This window comes from Ursus maritimus, unplaced genomic scaffold, assembly GCF_017311325.1.
Source record: "Ursus maritimus isolate PB19 unplaced genomic scaffold, ASM1731132v1 scaffold_7, whole genome shotgun sequence".
Classification (NCBI taxonomy): domain Eukaryota; kingdom Metazoa; phylum Chordata; class Mammalia; order Carnivora; family Ursidae; genus Ursus; species Ursus maritimus.
The window spans coordinates 11,896,767-11,915,622 of record NW_024426885.1 but is presented as its reverse complement, the minus strand read 5'-3'; the positions used below and the strand labels follow the sequence as shown (position 1 = coordinate 11,915,622).

The 18,856-nt window shown below is 52.2% G+C and overlaps 1 protein-coding gene across 2 annotated transcripts in view; it reads left to right on the top strand.

Moving 5' to 3' along the window:
• The window catches only part of GRK5 (G protein-coupled receptor kinase 5), a 202,582-nt gene that overhangs the window by 139,182 nt on the left and 44,544 nt on the right, over positions 1-18,856 (top strand). The window contains exons 3-4 of one of the 2 annotated variants that reach the window (XM_008685100.2): positions 3,714-3,826; positions 15,012-15,089. In XM_008685100.2, coding sequence (XP_008683322.1) covers positions 3,714-3,826; positions 15,012-15,089 — 191 coding nt within the window. The remainder of the gene's footprint in view (positions 1-3,713; positions 3,827-15,011; positions 15,090-18,856) is intronic. The other variant, XM_008685104.2, reaches the window with a different exon arrangement.

Below are 18,856 nucleotides of genomic sequence, written 5' to 3'. Positions count from 1 at the left end.
TGTGGACAGCACCTGCATGGCTGTGTGCATAACATACCAGGGTTCCCCTAGCCTGAAAGATAGAGAGATTCAGAGACAGAAAAAGCTCTGCCCTTCTTTCCGGGATGCCCCTCCCCATCATACCCAACAGATCACACTTGAGAGGAGGGGTGTGGGCAGGGCCCTGCAAGCTGGATTTAAATGACAGGAAGGCTTCTGTAGAAACCAAGAAGAAAGGGTCTGCTCTGAAGATGTATTGCAGACCTCCTCATGCTTCCAACTTTGTCATCTCACTCTGTAGAAACGATCCACACCTTGGGTTGTGCTTGGCAATTTACATCTCCTCCCGTCACTCTGATCAATTTCCAAATTCATAGTCTCCCTCCTATGACCTCGTTCTTCATTTCTAAAGGAACTGCAAACGTTGCACTCTGATTTTGTTGGTGGCGATGCTTCCTCAGAAGATAGGCCCATTTATCTTTATATAAGCCTGAGAAAAGAATCCAAATAGATGATTACTGATGCTTTTATCTCTTTCTGGGCTTCCAGTGAGTGGCTTTCTTGCCTGGGATCCTCTGTACAGCTGGGAGAGGCATGGAACTGAGGTGCTGACAGCTTGTGTTGGAATCACATGGTGTTTACTGTGCTGTGAGTTTATAACAGCCTTGTTTCCATACTGACAGCAAATGCCATATGGAGAGAAAAAATCCTGTCAGATGAACCCTTACGGAATCACAATATGGTACATGAAATCTCTTAATTGCTTTTGGAAATGGGGAGGGGCACATTGCTCAAATCACATAAGCGGAGCGGTTCTCTGCCATAATCGAATAAAACTGGAGTTTGACACTAGGTAATTTACTTTCATTCTGTATTTGTGCTTGGGGAGGTTCAGCTGATTGGGAAAGGGTGAGGAAGTTTGTTTTCCTCACCTTGGGGGGGAGTCAGATCAAGTGGGAGGCAGTGAGAATGCAGGCTGTATCTGCAGGGCATCATGCTAACAGGTGCGGGCTACAGGCCGATCACCCTCTCAGCTCCCACCTTCCCAGATCCCCTCCTGTAGCTGACGATAACACTCCTCTAACTTGACATTTTATTACTGTCACTTGGGATCTTGTCTGCTCACCCACACACTCCACCTTTTCCAACAGAATCCAAGCTCCCTGAGGTCTGGGACTGCGTCCCATTCCCCCCCTCCCCCGACTGATTCTGGCACCCGCTGAGGTGGGTTAAATGTTCGTTGGAATGGCTGTTTGTGAACCATCTGTGCGTGGAAAGGTAACCGACTTAAGGCAATAGTCCAGGGCTAGTTTCAGCCCCCAAACCACTTGCAGAGGGGATCAAGGGGGGAACTGGAAGGTGGCTACCCATGTTGATCAAAGTATCCAGGAGAGAATGAGAAATTTTTGAGTGCTTATCTTATACACGCTGTGCCTAGAACTGTGACTCCCCACAAAAAGTCGCTGCCCTCGGGCAGTTTTACCCATGAGAGGAGAAGGGGGCTGTAAAACTCTCCAGCCTATATGCCCACTCACGTGCTCTGTGAGTTGCAATAGACAAAAACCTAACACCAACTGACTTCAGCACTCCGTCGGGTAAATACATGTGCAGGCACCAGGCTGGCCTCCGGGGGACTGGCTTCGGGGGCTCCTGTGATGTTTGCAGCGCGGGCTTTCTTTCTTCTGCACTCAGCCCCGCCTTCCCCTATTTCCTTCTCTGTGGGTTCTCACTGCCTGGTGGGAAAACAGTTGTGGCAGCTCTTAGTTGACTGATCCTAAGACCTTGGCATCCCGGAGAGACGTCCCTCCCCTAACTTTTAGAGAACTCCTACCCACTCAGGTCGTGCGCCTTGAACCTATCCTTGTGGCCTGGAGACAGAGGGGGCTCTGATTGGCTGGGGCCGAGTCACATGTCTGCTTCTGAACCTATCACTGTGGTAAAAACCGGGACCTCTGATTGGCTAGGGCTGAATCATGTGCCCATCCTTCACTCTATCTTGCGGCTGGGAGATGACGGCTCTGGTTGGCTAGAGCTGGGTCACGTGCTCTAGGCTCCCTTAGAGCCTAGGGCTGGATTTTTACAATGTCAGGAAACGGAGATTCCTTGAAGGAATGGAGATGGAACAGACCAAGAGACCCATAACTCAATGGTAGCAGGTGGTGTGTCGTAAACATTTTCTCTATGTTAAGTTCTGTTCTGAGTCTTTTCTACGCATTGTCTTATTTAATCCTCACGACAGTCCTGGAAGATAGGTATGATGAATGTCCCCAGTTTACAGATGAGGAGACTGATGGATGAGAGTGTTAAGTCAGATGCCTCAGGGTGCACAGGCAGTGCGTGGTGAGGCTGGCTTTGAACCCGGGCAGCTTAGCTCCAGAGCCCATGCTCACAGCCGCCACCCTCCCGACAAGACACAGCTTTGCTTTCTGTGGATGAACTCTTTGGGTGTCAAAGTGAGTGGACGTGATGGTTGTGTTCATATCTCCTTGTCGTGCTCCTTATCTTCAGAGAAACCCCCTCCACCGGGGTGATGGTCCTTGTGCCTCCTCTGCATTCGGCGAGGAGATAGTCGTTCCTTTTGTTCGGGTAGCTCTCCCGAAGTCTAACTTACCCTCTTCCCGGTTTCCCGTGAGGTCACCTAACTTTCTAGAGCAACTGCACAAAGGTCCAATGATCAGTGTTTGACAGGGTCAGAGGCAACATGTCTCAGTCAGTCCATTGAGCATCTTTCTGGTCAGAGAAAGCCCTGCAGAGGCTTTGGCATCATTGCAGGAAGAGCCAGAAGGAACCTCCACCCCCCCCCCATATTACCTCCAACCTTTATTGTCCAGAGGAAGACTGAGGCCCAGAGAGAGCAAGTGAGTTGCTTGAAGTCACGTAGCAAGTCACTGACCAGCACCCGGTCTCCAGACCTCCAGGCGTGGAGTCCTGTGCTACATTTCCTCTTTAGAACTCTCTTGGCTGCTGTGTGGCTGAGGCCTGGTCACTTCTTGTTTCCATGCCTCCAGCTCCTGAGCTGGAAAATGCAGGGTTTTCATAATTTGAAGTGCTTTGAATTACAAGTAATTTTTACATCTTTTCAAACTGCCCTAAACAAGCTCATAAATAAACTTTTCAGATGTGGTTTGAGCTGCAGGCACGGTTTGATCCAGAGATTCATGACACCATGAGGACACCAACTTTACTTGTAGTCATTTTCCCAGCTCTGACCTCCTCTGTGCTTGAGCCTCATCATAGCAGCTTCCCTTGCAGTGTCGAGAGCACTGCAGCAGACTTGGCCTCACACCTGTGCACCCCAGCACCCAGAGGAAGAGAGAACATTTCTGCTCCGTGTGCCCAGGCACTGTCTGTGGTCCACTCTGATTGGAACTGGCTTGAGTTACATGTCTGCCACCCTTATCCAGTTACTAAGTGGGGAATGTGACATGGTGATCGCCATCCGGGGGTGGAGTCACTGTCCCCAGAACTGCTGGCATATCTGGCATACAGGAATCAGGGCATTGGAAAGGGGGAGTGGGCTAAGAACTAGAGGTTGGGTCATAACTGGTGCTTTCCTCTAAACTGCCCTTGTCCCCTCTGAGTCTTCACCGCTTGGAGATAAAGAAAGGGTCCTGAGAGTTGGCCAGTCATCTTGCTCCATCCATCTGGGGCTCTGGATCCAGGTGTGGGTTGATTGGACGGCCCTGCCTGGCTCTCTCCTGCATCTCACCACATTCTTCTTTTCTTGTTTCCAGACAGGGATTACTGCAGTTTATGTGACAAGCAGCCAATTGGAAGACTGCTTTTCCGGCAGTTCTGTGAAACCAGACCCGGGCTGGAGTGTTACATTCAGTTCCTGGACTCAGTGGTAAGTCCCTGGTCCTGGGGAGGCCCTTTGGTTCTCTGTGATCAGTGATTGTTTTTGCCCAGAGGAAGAGATAGACCATATCGTTTAGAAGGGTGAAGAATGAAATTGTTGTTCAAGAAATTTCCAGTGGAGACTTTGAGAATATTGACTTGTCTGCAAGTCTGCACCCACTGGGTGACCGTGGACGGGCCACCCCCCTCTCTGGGCCTCAGTTACTACTGCTTTATAGTGAAGCCCTGTCACTTCTCTGATTCTGGGAGCCCGGGTTATGCACGGTAGTGCCAGGGGAAGTTGGATAACACCCCAAGGTAACACTTGGATTCCATGGCCCCTTTTCCTGTATGAAACCCCTTTTCTAAAATTCTGAAGCTTGTGTTTGTGTACTTATTTATTGTCTACTCTTCCGCTGGACTGCAAGTGCCCTGAGGCCAGGACCCTGGGCTTCCCATCACCCCTGCCTAGCACAGAACATGACACATACAGGCTTTAAGGGAACATTTGTGCAATGAACATGTGTTGGCCGTTTTAAGCCAATCTGACAGTCGCTGGCTCCAGAGGCTGCTGGCATGTGTGAGTTTGACGCCATATGGAGACTTCCTTCAGATTTACCAGGCATTGATTTGTTTAACAAATGGTGCTTGATCTGCATGGGCTTTTAGGACAGGATGTAGGAATATGCAGGAATTCCTTAGCGCTTGTGCAGGAAGGCAGGGCACCTCAGAGACCAAGGAATGGGGTATTTCCAGGCGCCCCCTTCCCAGGGCAGGCGACTAAGATGCTGCTGTTTCCTAGAGGCCCTAATGCCACCCTTGGCTGCAGTCGTCCTGACCTCTATCTTGGTTTGGGGGACAGTCCTGTGGGGCCCAGGTTTCTGTGTCTGCTTCAGGGTCTCAGTGTGGATCTCTAGATTTACAAACCAAACTGCCCACTGAGTGTCTCTGCCAAAAGTCACCTTCCCCCAGACCCCCAAATCTACCAGGCCTGATATGTTCCCTGATCCAGTGGTCAGCACCCAGTCACCCAAGCCTGAAATCTTTGCAATGTCCTTGACCCCTCCCTCTTCCTCATCTCTTCCCCCATCTAATCCAGGACCATGTGCTTGATTTCTTGACCTCGCAGACCAGTTCCCCTCCATAGCCTCTGTCTTGGTTTTAGGGGAGGCTCTCAGCATGTCTCACATAGTGACTATAATAGTTTTCAACTTTGGCTGAGTAATAGAAACACCTGCCTTAAAAAAATACCATTGCCTGAGCTGAAGCCCAGACTCATTAATTTGAATCTTGGCGGGGAGTGGGGGGGGGAGGGGGCTAGTAGTTTCATAACTTCTCATAATTTCAAACTGTAAAAAGTAAAGTCAAAGAGCAGTATATGCACCCTTCACCCCACTTCAACCATTATGAGCTCATAGCCAGTCTTGTTTCACCATGTCCTCCCCACCTGTAGCATTTTGTAGCAGATCTAACACATACGATTTCGTCTGGGAGCATTTCAGTTCAGTATCCCTGAACGATCAGGGCTCTCTCACACACACACAAATCACCACAATACCCTTAGTGCAGCTCTCAAAAAAGTAATTATAATTATTATCATCATACATTAGTGTTTAAATGTCCAACTTTCTCATACTTTTTGTAAATGCATGTTTTAACAGGTTATAGCCATCTCTCCTTGCTCAACCAGAAGAGTGCCCCGCGGTCTGAATTCTGTTCTGTCACCCCATATGTCATGTAATAAATAGGTTCCTCTGAATTGCTTGTAAATTGCTCATTGAATCGAGAAACTTGACCAGATTCAGTTTCAGTTTTTTTTGTTTCCTTTTTGTTTTGTTTTTGGCAGGGGCAGGGTGACTTCATAAGTGGTTTCTTGTTCTTCCATCAGGGGACATTACCCTCTGCTTGTCTTTCTGCTAGAGATGGCAGCTGATTTAGGCAGTGCCTAAATGTGTTGATTAATTAGGGATTGCAGTGTGGCGACATTCTCATTTTGTCATTCCTTCTTCATTTGCTAACTGGGAAACTTCCTTTCGATTACTGTTTCGTTACCCAGTGATGAAGTTCATGGAGGAGTTGCTTCATTCTTTCCCTGTATTTATGTTTTCTAAGTACCCGATCAGTTCACTAGCACCCTCTAATATAGTAACCAATTTGTTTTAAAGGCGTGGATTTAAACACGGATGCATTTCAATGTGTGGTGGTCATTATCCTTATTGATGCTCTGTGATCTCATCATTGGCCACCAGCTTGGCTTCTGAGCCCTTGAGAGGACCCAGTAGTCATGGTCAGCTCTTTGCTCTCTGGTAGGATGCGATGTCACAGCTCATCTTGTATCTTTCCTGCCCTAGACCTAGAGTCTGTTGTATCTCCAAGGAGCCCTGGTTCCTTTACCGGGAAATGGTACTTGGAGACCACAGTTTGGCACTAGGGGTGCTCATTGGTGCCAATCCATGGATTGGCCCTGATTTCTAATAGATGTTGGCATTTTTCAAGTTGCCTGTGACTATGCTGTGTATCCAGGGTTGGGAAGCATTGACATCCAGGACAGAGTCTGAGTTCTGAGGCCGAATACCAGGCCTTCCGCTGCCAGGCCCCTACCTGCACCATTCATCCTTAACCTTCACCCGGGTCTTTCTTGAGCCCTGCATTTTCTGACTCGCCACCACCCAGGTTGAAGCCTTTCGGCCCTGGCTTCCTCACTCCTGATGCCTGAAATGCCCCCACGTGCCCCTCAGGAGAATGCCTGCTTGTTCCTTGTTCTCTCGTACTCTACTCTCAGAAGCCTTCCCCAGCCACCCCTCCCTGCTGTGCCCTCTGCTCCAGGGGCTGGCTCCAGCACGCACCTGAGCCTCATTATTGGGCTGTGCTGGCAGAGTGGTGTATGAGTCGGGCGTGCAGCCTCCACAGACAGACTGAAGGAGCAATGCTGGCTCTGCTGCCAGTGGGCAGTGAGACCCTGGGTGGGGGCTGAACCCCTCCGTGAGAGTTCGCCAGGTGAGTATGTGGTGGAAGAGCAAGGCAGGCAGGGGAACAGCCAGTGCAAAGGCCTACAGGCATGGCATCTGTGGCTGAAATGGAGGGAGCAAGGGCAGGGAGGGGTCTAAGAGAGCTGTTGATTATGCAAGACCTTGTGCCATTAAAGAACTTTGACTTTGACTTGGAGTGAAATGGGGAGCCACTGGAGGGTTTTGAATAGAGCAGTGGCATGGTCGGACTTGGGTTTCTAAAGGATCCCTCTGGCTCCTGTATTGGTGGGGAAAGGGTAGGCGCAGGAGCTCTGATAGGAGTCCAGGGGAGGGCTGATGGTTGCTCAAGCCAGCGAGGAAGCATTTGGCAGTGGTGAGAGTGGTTGAATTTGGGGCATGTTTTGGAGGCAGAGTTAACAGTATTTTTGGATGCATTGTGGGTGAGACAGAAGAGTTACGGATGACTTCAAAGCGTTGACCTGAGCAGATGGAAGGATGGGGTAAGGGAAAGGCTGTGGGAGGCGTGTTTGTAGGAAGACCAGGAACCCCATTTTAGGCACGCTCAGCTGGAGTGTGACTCGGACATCCGAGTGGAGATGATTGAGGGGAGATGGACGTTCAAGTCTGGCATCTGCAAGAAAGGTCTGGGCTGGAGATGGAAGATTGGGAGCTGTCAACCTATAGCTGGTATTTAGGGCCGTGGACTGGGTGAGCTGACCAAGGAGATGAACATGGAAGGAGAGACGAGGACCAAAGACCGAGCCCTGGACCAACACTGCTCCCTGTTTGGAAAAGATGAGGCATCGCCAGCTTTGAGACTCGTCTAGAGAGTTGATGAGGCAGAGCAGGGCAAGGCTAAACCCAGGAGCCAGTGGAATTTTCCAGCCACGTGTCTTGTTAGACGCTTATAGTCAGTTTGAGAAGAAGAAAAAAAACATCCAATGGATGCCCATTTTCATTCTGGTCGTGCAGACGTTCCCTTTTGCTGGGCCGGTACCAAGAGCTTTTTTCTGGAAAGGAAATGTGAGTCTGGCTCCCTGTGTTGATGCGACAAATGTTCTTTACATACGCCTTAGCTCGCCGCCACTCCTAGGGGCCAGCCCCGCCCCTCGCGTTTTGTCTGCATCTCTGGGAACTAGCAGGGCCTTTTCATCACCCATCCTGACGTCAAAGGACCAGCCTTTGGAACACCTCTTTTACGCAGGAAGACTTTATTGAGTTTTCCAGGGCTGGCGCGGCTCTCGTCTGAAATATGTTTTTTCCTTCCATCCTGACTGGAGCTCCGAGAAGGCAGCATACAGCCCGGTGCTCCCTGGCTCAGCCAGCACCGTCCACACTGTTCCCACCTCTGTGTTGAATTTCTACCAAGTGGGGTTTATTAAAAATAACCCGTCCTCGTCAGGCTCTGACGTAGTCCCCAGGAAACATTGTTGTCTTACACAGTCCTAATGTCTGAATTTCTCAAGTCAAGCAGGAGACCTGTGGCTGTTTTAAAATGGGGCCTGGGTGATTGGGGGGCAGCAGAACTGTTTGTGTATCATTCACCAGGCTGCAGGGGTCATGCAGCCCTTGGTCTTAGGTTGTCAAGGGCCTCCTGGGAGCCTGAGAAGGACTCTCTCATTGCCCTCCCACAGAGAAATGGGGTCAGTGACCAAAGTCAAAGCCGTGACTTGATTTGGGCTGAAAGAGGATTTGCCCACCTGGTCAGGGGACCAGAAGGGGCTCCAGTGTCAGCCTCCATAGGCCAATAGGGTCTTTTCCACAGCCTTCTTAAAGACTGATGTACTTCTTCTCTCACCTGTTTTCTGGGAGTCTTGATGGCATCCCAGAATGATGCCCGCCTGTCCCCTCACTTGGGTGTGACTAAAAGTTTTCAGGTCTCTTCTCTTTGGGGTTAGGGGAGATCTGGGAGATACTCAACCAGTTCTTAAGCACCTATTTCCTGGATGTCTCCAGTATATCATACTCTGTTCTAGCAGTCGGAGACTACACACTGAGTAGGAGAAGAAAGTTCCTGCCCTCGTGGAACTTGCTTTCTGATTAAATGGAGGATTGAAAAATGAAGAAATTAAGTAAGTGATACTATCTACGAGTTCAGATACGGAAGTATTCACTACCTATCGCTGTATAAGAAATTACCTCAAAACTGAGGAGCTTGAACCAGCAAGAAACACTTACTATCTCATGGCTTTTGTGGGTCAAGAATTTGGGGATGATTTACCGAGATGGTACTAGCTCCAGGTTTCTTACAAGGTTCTATTAAGATGTTGGCTGGGGCTGCAGTCATCCAGGGCTTGATCTGTTTCCAAGTGTATGCGCTTGGCTGACAGGTTAGTGGTGGCTGTTGGTTGGAGGCCCCAGTTGTTTTCCATGTGAACCTCCCCCACGGGACTGCTTGAGTGTCCTTACCCCATGGCTGGCTTTCCCCAGAGCCAGTGATTCAAGACGGCATGCTAGAAGCTGCAGTGTCTGTTATGACTGAGCCTCAGAGGTTCCATAGTGTCATAATGTTAACACAGGTCAGCTCCTTCCAGTGTGGAAAGAGCCTTCTCAAGAGCGTGAGTAACAGGAGGCAAGGATCATGACAGTCTCCATCTTGGAGAGTGGCAACTACAGGTAGGAGGCTACGACAAATGAAATCTTGTATCAGGAAGCGCTAAAAGGCACTTCAAGCCATTCATTAGCCCAGAACTGCAGGAAATCACTTGAAATCAGTGGGCTATCACTTGGCATTAAATATGCCTGGTTATCCTGAAATTATTTGTAAAACGAAACAATTTGCTGCGCCTCACCACAGGAGTCAAGTATCCTGCTTCTCTTATTTATGAGTCATACCCAGTATTTGTCTTGTCTTTCTGTCACTTCTGTGCTCTCCCCAAAGAGGGAGGGGGAGGGAAGTAATCGTTCTTCAGATGGACATGGAGACCCTCAGAAGAGTTGGTAATGCCAGACCCTGGGAACAGGGTCATCTTGAAAAAGTACCACTTATAAAATGGGTTCATCTAGTAGACCTCGATGGGATTGTCCAGTCCCCAGTCCCCCACCCAAACCCCTGAACAACATGGCTCTCCTGGAAGCTGCCATGTTCCTAATGGTGTCACCCCCAGTTCATAGTCGGTTGGAGCAGGGATGAGCCTGTGAGCCAATGTAGGCCAGTGATTTCTTCCTCTGGGATTTATAGAATTAAGAGGAGCTCCTTCTCTTGTAGAGAATGCTTAACATAAAAAGCCCGGGAGCTGTTGACTACCATGTGCCCCTGGAGCAAGCCAGTCAGCATTGAGAGAGACCAAGGCATGTGTGAGTGCACACACATGTGGATGACAGTGGGTTCCAGAAACGCTCATGTGGCTGGCTCCTGATAGTCTGGGCCTGGCTGCATTTCACTCTCCCCACAATATTGTTGTTCAGTCCATCCTTGAATTCTAGGAGCTAAGAGATAACGGTTTTGCCCAAACTAGGTTAGGTTAGGATTCTTCTCACTTAGAACTAAAAGAGTAACAGGGAGAGTCAAAGGCCCGTGCGTGGTGGCCTTATGAGCCTTGTTGGAGAGTGAAGATGGAGAAATAATGTTGGGGCTGGGGAAGGAGGAGAAGCAGCTAGGCAGTCCAGGGATGGTAGAGGGGGTGGGGAGAGAGCCACTCAGGGTTGAGGCTCTCAGGAGAAGGATGACGGGGCAGGCAGGAGGTGACAGCATGGCCCCTTTTCCAGGGGACTCTGACAGCTGCTGGTGAATTTGTTACCTCACCCAAGAGAAAGGTGTGATACCCCTTTCCTCCTTCCTTCTTTTTAGCCTTTGCCCCAGCCAGGCTATGTTGCATAAGTATGATCTGGGGTCCCCTTGGGGTCACTCTTCCCACTCTCAGGCTATCCTCCAACATGGCCATGGGTCGGCTTCTCCCTCCCTCCTTTCTCTGGTCCTGTCCCATCTGTTGCCCTGAGGGGGGCCAGTGACTCTCTTCCTGACACAGGCCTAAAGGGTTCCTCAGGTGGCAGCTAGAGACCAGAGAATAGTCTACCCGGGTGGATACAAGCTTTGGGGCTGACCAGACCCACCGGATCCTGGGATTCCTGGGGGATGTGCCCCTCGGCAGTGCTTCCTCATTCTAGATGGGGAGCAGAGAGGGGGCAAGGTCAGGGCCCAGCCCTCTGAAGGACTGTTCAGTCAGGGTTCCGGCAGGAGATGGACGGCCCGCCCACAGTCAAGTGCAGGGCTGTTGGTGGAGTGCTAAGCAGGATGGGTCTTTAGGAGACGGGGCCAGGAACCGTGGTGCCCAGGTTGGGGGAGGGGTAATTGCCCAGCCTGATTCTCGCCTGCCCTGCACCAGGGTACAGAGAGACTCCAGAGAGGCAAATGGAGACCTCCAGCCCACACGGGCAGCACAGGCAAGATGCCGAGGCCGGTGTGGGTGGAGCTGGGTGTTTCTCCAGAAAGGGCCGTGGTGAGCAGCCCTGCCAACCAAGCGCGTCACTTGTCCCCGCTGCGAGGACTCTGGAAAAGCTGACCACATCGGTAATTACAGAAGCCGGAGGTGGCAAGACCTCATAGCATCTCTGACTTCATCTTCTTGTCAGGGCAGGAGAAGGTCTCCCAGGACGAGGAGGTGACATCCGAAGTTAGTCAGAGGCCGAGAGGAATCCGGCTCAGACTCTGCTCTTTAACCCAGTGCCGGCTGCTTTGAAAACGTGGCAGGTCCCCTTTTACTGGCTTGTGGTCTTCATGTTTTTAAAAATCGTCGGAGGGAAGTGTGTTTTAATAGAGAGGACATATTTTCACCAGCATTTTCTGAGATTGATGATGCAATTAGAGCAGACCAAGAGGATGAAATATTAGGTTTATAAACTAGGATGTACACCGATGTTTATACTCTTCGGCAGGCAGGGTTCTATAAATAATTCTTTTGCCTTAAACTCAATGGAGCGTTTTGCTCTCTGTGTTATAGCAGCGTCTCCTCCCCAAAGGCCATTTCTGCGCTTGGCATAAATCACAGTGCGAGGAGAGGCTCCTGAAATGAGCACCTTGGGTGTATCTGGGGAAGAGAGGTATCCCCCGAGTGGATTAGTGTAGGTGTCCTTTGGTGCTCTGGCTGTTAGGGTTGAGCTCCCCGGTTTCAAATGGGCCTTACAGCAGAGAGGACCACACCCATCCCCTCCGTTGGGGGAGGGGATAAGACCTAGCACCTCTCTGGTTGAAGGGAGCTCCCTTACTGATGGAGGTCACGGGGGCAATCCTTGCATGCGGTTTTCTCTCTTTCCATTGAAGTCTTTGTCTGGCTGCCATTTCCTGAGCCAACGCTAATTGTAAACTTCTGGGCTGTTGGCCCAACCTCTTATTTGCTGCTTCTGTTTTCTGGTCGCAGCTGATTTCAGCAGCTTTTGCCCACTACCTGGGCAAGGGCGTTCCCACAGCAGTGGGTCCCTGGGTGGTCCCCCGCCTCGGGTGGCGTGACCTGCCTGAGCTTTGCCCGCCCAGCTGAGCCGCCATGGTGCCTTCTCTCTGTAGGAGGCCTCTCGGGGGTCACTGTGGAGACATGGCCTGTCACTCCAGGTGACTTAATCAGTGTGGAAAGCCCAGCTGGAAGCCTTCTGTTGGTTTTCTGCCTCCCAACACAAATGCTCTTCAAGTGGTGGTGACCTGACATGGACTCTCAAAGAAAGGCCTTTTGATCCTGGGCTGGGGATGCCTGTCCCCGCGTGCTCCCGGCTGCCTCCCTGTGGAACTGTGGCGCCCAGCCGCCCAGCCGGGCCTCTGCTGGGAGGCAGCTGACCTGAAAGTGATGTTATTTTTTTAACGTGGGTTTTAGTATCCAGAGCAATAATATTTTCAGCTGGTTATTGAGGCTGATTAATGAGCTTCAAGCCTCCATTTGGTTAAATAGAGCCGCCTTCACAGATGTATTTTGGGACAGTGCAAATCCAGGGTTCTGCATGGGATTGAGTTACCCCAAAATGTGGTCGGCCATGTGCCCGGGGCCTGGGCCCCGCAAAGCAGTCTGGGTAGATTCCCATGGTGCCAGACCACTAGGAGGGTTTCCAGAATGGCAGGACTCTAGGTGCTTCTCTCCTCATCCTGGAAAAAGGGTGGTCAGTTGTGCTCTAGAACTCCGAGCCCCTCCGGAGACATAGCTCCCAGCCCTCTCACGTGCCCACACGACTGTATTTGAACTGGTTATTTGTGCTCTCAGAGCCTCAGTTTCTTTATCTGATAATTGGGAATAATGATCCCTACTTTGAGGGTGAGTCTATAACCTACTCGATACCGTGTTAGTTTGGGGGGATTGTTGGGGAGCATCGGTGGAGAAAATAACAGGAAAAACTCAAGGGGGAAGAGCCACCTTCTCTCCTTAAATAGTCTCAGGAAATCATCAATCAAATCAGTTCAACAAGAAATGATCAGTCCCACAAGGCTAGTCTTCATGGTGTGGAGTCATCATAGAGGGAGACGCACTGAGGGGGCGGGCGGCCCATGGAAGTCAGGAGGCTTGTGCTCCTCTCCTGACTGCCTCGACCAGCTGTGTAATATTGGGCCCGGCTCTTGGCTTCTCTGAGCCCCGGTGTCCAGCTCTGTAAATTGAGGGGGTTGGATTCTTTCCAGAATTACTATCCCATAGCCCTGTGATCCAAATGATGGAAGTGTTAACATTTCTTTCTTGGAGAAAAATCACTGAGCCTTGATTCTCTATTAGAAGAGAAATGGTAACACAGGAAAAACCCACTCGTGTTGATTGGAAATGTGCCTGGCTGCATCTGTGGGCATTCCAGTTGCTGCCTCTGCTTCCCCCTTTCTGGAGGGGCTTCTGGACTGGCCTGGGGGGAGATTGGACCCTAGACACTGGGTGGTGGGGTTGCCGTGAACTGGGCCAGGAGGGCCGGGTGCCTAACTCCACCGTGTTTCAGTCTGTGTTGATGTCATTTACTGTCTCTTTTGAAATAGCTGTACTTTTGGACCGAGGTTGACAAATCCTTGGGTGGTGGATTTTGAAATGGTTATAAACAATTTGCAATTAGTTCTCTTGTCTAAATGAGAAAGGCAGGCTTACCCAGGCTTCTTGTTAACTTGAGGCCTTTTATCCTCTTGGCAAGTGCGTCAGATGTGAGCGAAGGAGCCCCTCTTGAGGTCAAGGAAAATAAAAAGGTTTGTCTTTTGGAGGTCCCGCTGACTTGGCCAGCAATCTGGAGTCCTGAATTCCTTGGAGTTGTTGAGAAAGAGCTCCGGTTTGGAGATGGAAGCCTCAGTCCTGCCATCTGCTCTGCATGACTCTGGCCGAGTCTGCTGAACCTCCTATTTTTCATATGCAGGCGAAGGGGTGTAGTGGGCACCCTACCCTCCCACATCACTGGCTGGAACCTTCTGGAAGTTCAGATAAGAACATCTGAAAAGGGGGCCTGGATGGCTCAGTCAGTGAAGCGTCTGCCTTCGGCTCAGCATATGATCCCAGGGTCCTGTATCAAGCCCCGCACTGGGCTCCCTGCTCCGCGGGGAGTCTGCTTCTCCCTCTTCCTCTTCCTCTGTGTGCATGCGCGCCCTCTGAACATCTGACAAATCTCTGTATGCTCATTTTATAAGCTGAAAAGCTGCAAAAGGTAAGGCATCTATATTTGCGTTTTCTCCTGCAAGGCATAGTAATGACAATGGTGATAACTACGGCAGCTGTTCATTGAGTATTATCATGTGCCTGGCTCTGGGCTGAGAGCTTCGTCACATTCTGTCTGCCCTGTAGTAGGTGCTTTTTCAGTCTGTGTTTTATGGAGGTGAAGGAAACCGTCTAAGGTCATGCAGCTGTAAGGTCTGAGTGACCCAAGGCAGCCTCTCGGAGACCTTCCAGTTTGGTGGCTTGTTATTTTCCAGTGGCTTCCTGTGATTTATCTGAGTCGGTGGTTCTCAACCCCAGCTGCCCGGAGCCCTGCGCTCCTGGCCAAAGGGTCGGAGTCTCTTGGGGTGGGGTAGGGCCCGAGCTCCAGTGTTTGCTCCCGGTGGTCCTAACGTGCCGCCCGAGAGGAGAGCGCCTATTCTGATAAGCACGTGTCCCTGCGGGGTGCAGAGTAGGCTGGACTGGACGTCAGGGCTCCTTGGCCAGGTCTTCTCCCCAGTCTGGGCCTCAGCTTTCTGCTCCGAGGGGGAGGGCGTGGTCACTTGACCTCCATGGTGTCTTCTCCAGGAGGAGCTTGTGGAACCGGGAGCAGTGCAGGGGCAGATCTGTTATTGTTCTCTCCCTTCTTCTGTTTCAGGCAGAATATGAAGTTACTCCAGATGAAAAACTGGGGGAGAAAGGGAAGGAAATTATGACCAAGTACCTCACCCCAAAGGTAAGAGGCTGCCCAGACCGCATAGTAGGAGGAATGGGAGGCCTTCTGGAGGAGTATGGGCCCCAGATCCCGGCCAGGCCATGTGGGGAGCTATGAAGCACCCAGCTGGTGGCTGCTGTTGGTCTCCAGAGAGCCAGCTTTCTCATCCTCCCTCAGAGAGGGCCCAAGTCTGGCAAGGCCAAGGCAGGTGGGCCAGGCTGGGCCCGGGGTGGGGTGGGGAGCCTGCTTCCTGGGGCCTTATGCTGCCCACAGCCCACACCCAAGCGTTTGTAGCTGGACCAGTGGAGGCCTGGCCCAGAAGAAAGTGCACAGCAGGGGTGGTTTGGAGAGATTGGTGTGGAGGGGAAGGGTCTGGGGGTGAATGAGAGGGAAACAAAGTGGCTGAGGCTATGCTGGCAGAGGCAACATTGGCTGAATTCACATAGAATGTGGAGTATCCTGAAGTAAGTTTGGCCGTATGCTGAAGGGGGAGGGGCCGCCAGGACCCAGCTTCAGGAGCACACCCACCCCAGTGCTGAAGGCACAGCGTGAGCGCCGCCCCCTGCGGTCCTGGTGGCCTTGCTTCCCTGGAACCTGTTCCTTCTCATCCCCAACTTGACAGATAAATGTGGTCTCCATCCAGTTCACAACTTGGCTGGGGAGCATGGGGTTCTAGTCCCAGCTGTTCTACCCACACAATTAAGTCATGTTCCCTCACTGGGCCTCAGTTTCCGTTTCTTAAAAGAGGTCCTCCCTGCCAGACCCATCTCCTAGAGGCCTTGGGAGCCGGAGCTGCGACCTGCCTCCCAACAGTTCCGGTGTGTTCTGTAGCCTTGTGGGCCAGCATTGGCTCTGTCCTCATCCGGGATCTGGGCACTGCCTCTGCCCCAGGCCGCCAGGGGACTGGGGCTGCCACAGCCACTGTGACAGGGTCCTGTCAGTCCATCCTCACAGGGTGTGGCAGGGAGTGGCAACACACAGGCATGTGGGTCAGGAAACGGCTTCACCCCTAATTTGCCATGTGACCTTGGTCTTCCTTTCCCTGGGCCTCGGTGTTCTTTGCTGTAAAATGGGTGAGGCTTGACCGGATAATGTCTCAGGGTCCCTACAAATCGGACCTTCACAGACTTTACAAGCTTACACTGAGGGAATGACTAGTGAGTCACAAGGTAAGAACCAAACAGTGAGAAAGATGAGAGATGCTTCAGTCAGAGAGAGAGGTGTTGCCAGCGAGGTGTAGGGACTCCCTGGATATGACGTTGACACCCTGGAAAAAAGGCAGCCCCTGTCCTGCCGGCCTGCCTCCTTGGGGGTGCTGTGCCCTGGCTGGGGTCCCTTCACAACTGCACTAAAGCAGAACGCAGTTACAGAGGTCTGCCGCAGCTCAGGGTGACTCCGCTCGGGAGACAGGACTGTGGACACAAGGAATCCGGGTCACAGACAGCAGCTCCTGCAGCACGAGGGGGCTGCTGCCAGCCTGTGACCCCCTGGAAAGGACATCCAGGGTGACCTGAGGGCTTTACACTTTACACTCGTAGTAGCTCCTTCGGAGTCTCACATCAGGCCTCCTCTCCCCTGCGCGTACAGTCCATCTCTGCGTATTTTTATAAGTTTTATCTCTGTGACATGGGAGTCCCTTGAGGCCTGTAACTCCCAGCTTGATGTTCTCAGCAAGGGTCCCAGGGGGTCCTCGGTAGTTCTGGTCCCCCTTCAAGCCCTCGCTGTGCCCTCAGGGGTTATGGAGGGCCAGGGGTTCCCCCCGCCCCAGGGGTCTCTCATACCACACTGGGTCCTGTTCTGGAGCAGATGTGCTCATCTCCAGCATCTGCGGGCGGCCAGTTCGGCCTCACACCTGGAGAGGTCTCCTGTGTCACTTCTTCCCGCTCCCGCCAAGCCACCGCCCTGACTTGTCATTCTCTCGCTGCTTCCCTTGGTGTCTCTGCTTCCTTCGTAAGTGTATGCTTCTTTCCACGTGATGGGCAAGCACTCCCAGTCCTTCTGCACATTTCAGAAGAGACGATTCACGTCCATGAAAGCCCCAGACGCTGGGCAGGGCCCGCTAGCGCTGCACGAGTGCGGCCCTGGGCACATGCGGCTGGCCTGCTCCGTCTGTGCGGCCAAGGGGCAGCCGTGCCTTGCTTTGTTCCCGATACAGGCCTTGTTGGCATCGGTGGAAGTTCTTAGGTCGAAAGTGGTCAAGGAGGAGACGTGAGAGCAGGGTCCCTGTTTCCCCACACTCGCTGCCACTGTCGTGTTGCTTTTGGTCTCCCGGCCACCACTTGAAACGGCGTGAACACCCTGGGGAGAACCAAGACCCAGAGCTCAGGAGGCACCGCCCTGAGGGGGTAAATGCCCCAGGGTGGGTGAGAAGAGCAGCTCATGGCTCAGGGCCTGTGGGTGCCAGACACCTGCTAGGCATCATCTGTGATGGCGCCAGCCTCTGTGAGATGAGAAGGGTACAGGTGGCTGCCAGGGCCCAGATGGGCAGGGAGGTAACGTGCCACGGCCACTCAGCTAATAGGATCTTCAGCTGCCCTCAGCGAAGGCAGTTTCCACGGAGCCTCAGCTTTGCCGGTCCAGCTGTCCATCTGCACCCGCTCTGGGGCTGCCCACCCACTTGTGTCCCCCCTAGACAGTGGCAGCTAACGTGTATTGAGGACTCACTGTGTGCAGACACGGTCTCACCTAGTCCGTGCCGCTACCACGTGATGGGATTCCATTAGCTCCATATTACGGATGAGCCCGGGGAGGCTCCGGAGGGGCTGTCACTGTCCCGGGCCATGCAGCCGGGATTTGAGCCCCTTACCCCCACCCGTGGTGTCCTGTTTCCCACACCTGGCCACTCAATGCCCTCCTGCTGCCCCCGCCCTGGCTGCGATCCACAGTGAGGACGAAGTGCTTCCTTTGTCCAGCCTGGTCTGCTCCTTCGGCCCATCCAGGGACCGCTGCAGGGGGCTGTTCCATTCTCTCCCTGCCTGGCCAGGCTCATCCAGAAGCCTCTGCTGGAGGACCCCATCCTGCTCTCCAGACCTCCCTGCCCCTGCTCAGCGCCGCCTCCATCTCCTGGAGGGCCGGGGCCCAGACCGCTCATCAGCTCAGACGGTTTTACAAGTGCCTCAGAGCCTGCCAACATTTTTTCCTTAAGTACTCCTCAATTTTAAAAATTTAAACCACACCATATGTTGTGGCCCAAGGGCCTGGGGAAGGTGGTCGAAGCAGTCCCGTGGGGTGACTGTTTTCCTACAATAAATTTCGCACTGCCTCCCAGTCCTTCCTGTAGACAATCTCTCGGGAGCTGTTTTCACTTCTCAGTGCTGCAGATGCCCCAGGGGCTGGGGAGCCAGGGGCTGGGAGAGGGGTTGAGCTAGTGGCTGAGGCCCCAGTGGTGGCCCTGAGGTCCTTGAAGAACTCCCAGAGCCATTGTCCCCAAACCCAGATCGTCCTTACCTTGAGCCCTTCTTCGAGTTGTAGCCCCGTATCTCGTCTCCAAGCAGCATTTCCAAAGGGTACGCTAAAGGACACTGATCATTTGAGAGGCTCTGTAGTCAGTTACATGTGGACGGTGCTACATGCTATATCTTCCACTTGTAAAGATTCATCTGGTATGTGAGCATATAATCAAAGGCTCTGAGAAGTCCTGCAGTAAGGAAACCTGTTTGCAGACAAAGCATTTCCCAAACTTATTTGACCATAAAACCTTCCCCCGCCTCCGCAAATTCTACATCCTGCTGGATACATCTGCGGCTGTAGAAGACATCCAGAGGTCTTCATGACCTGGTTTCCTTCTG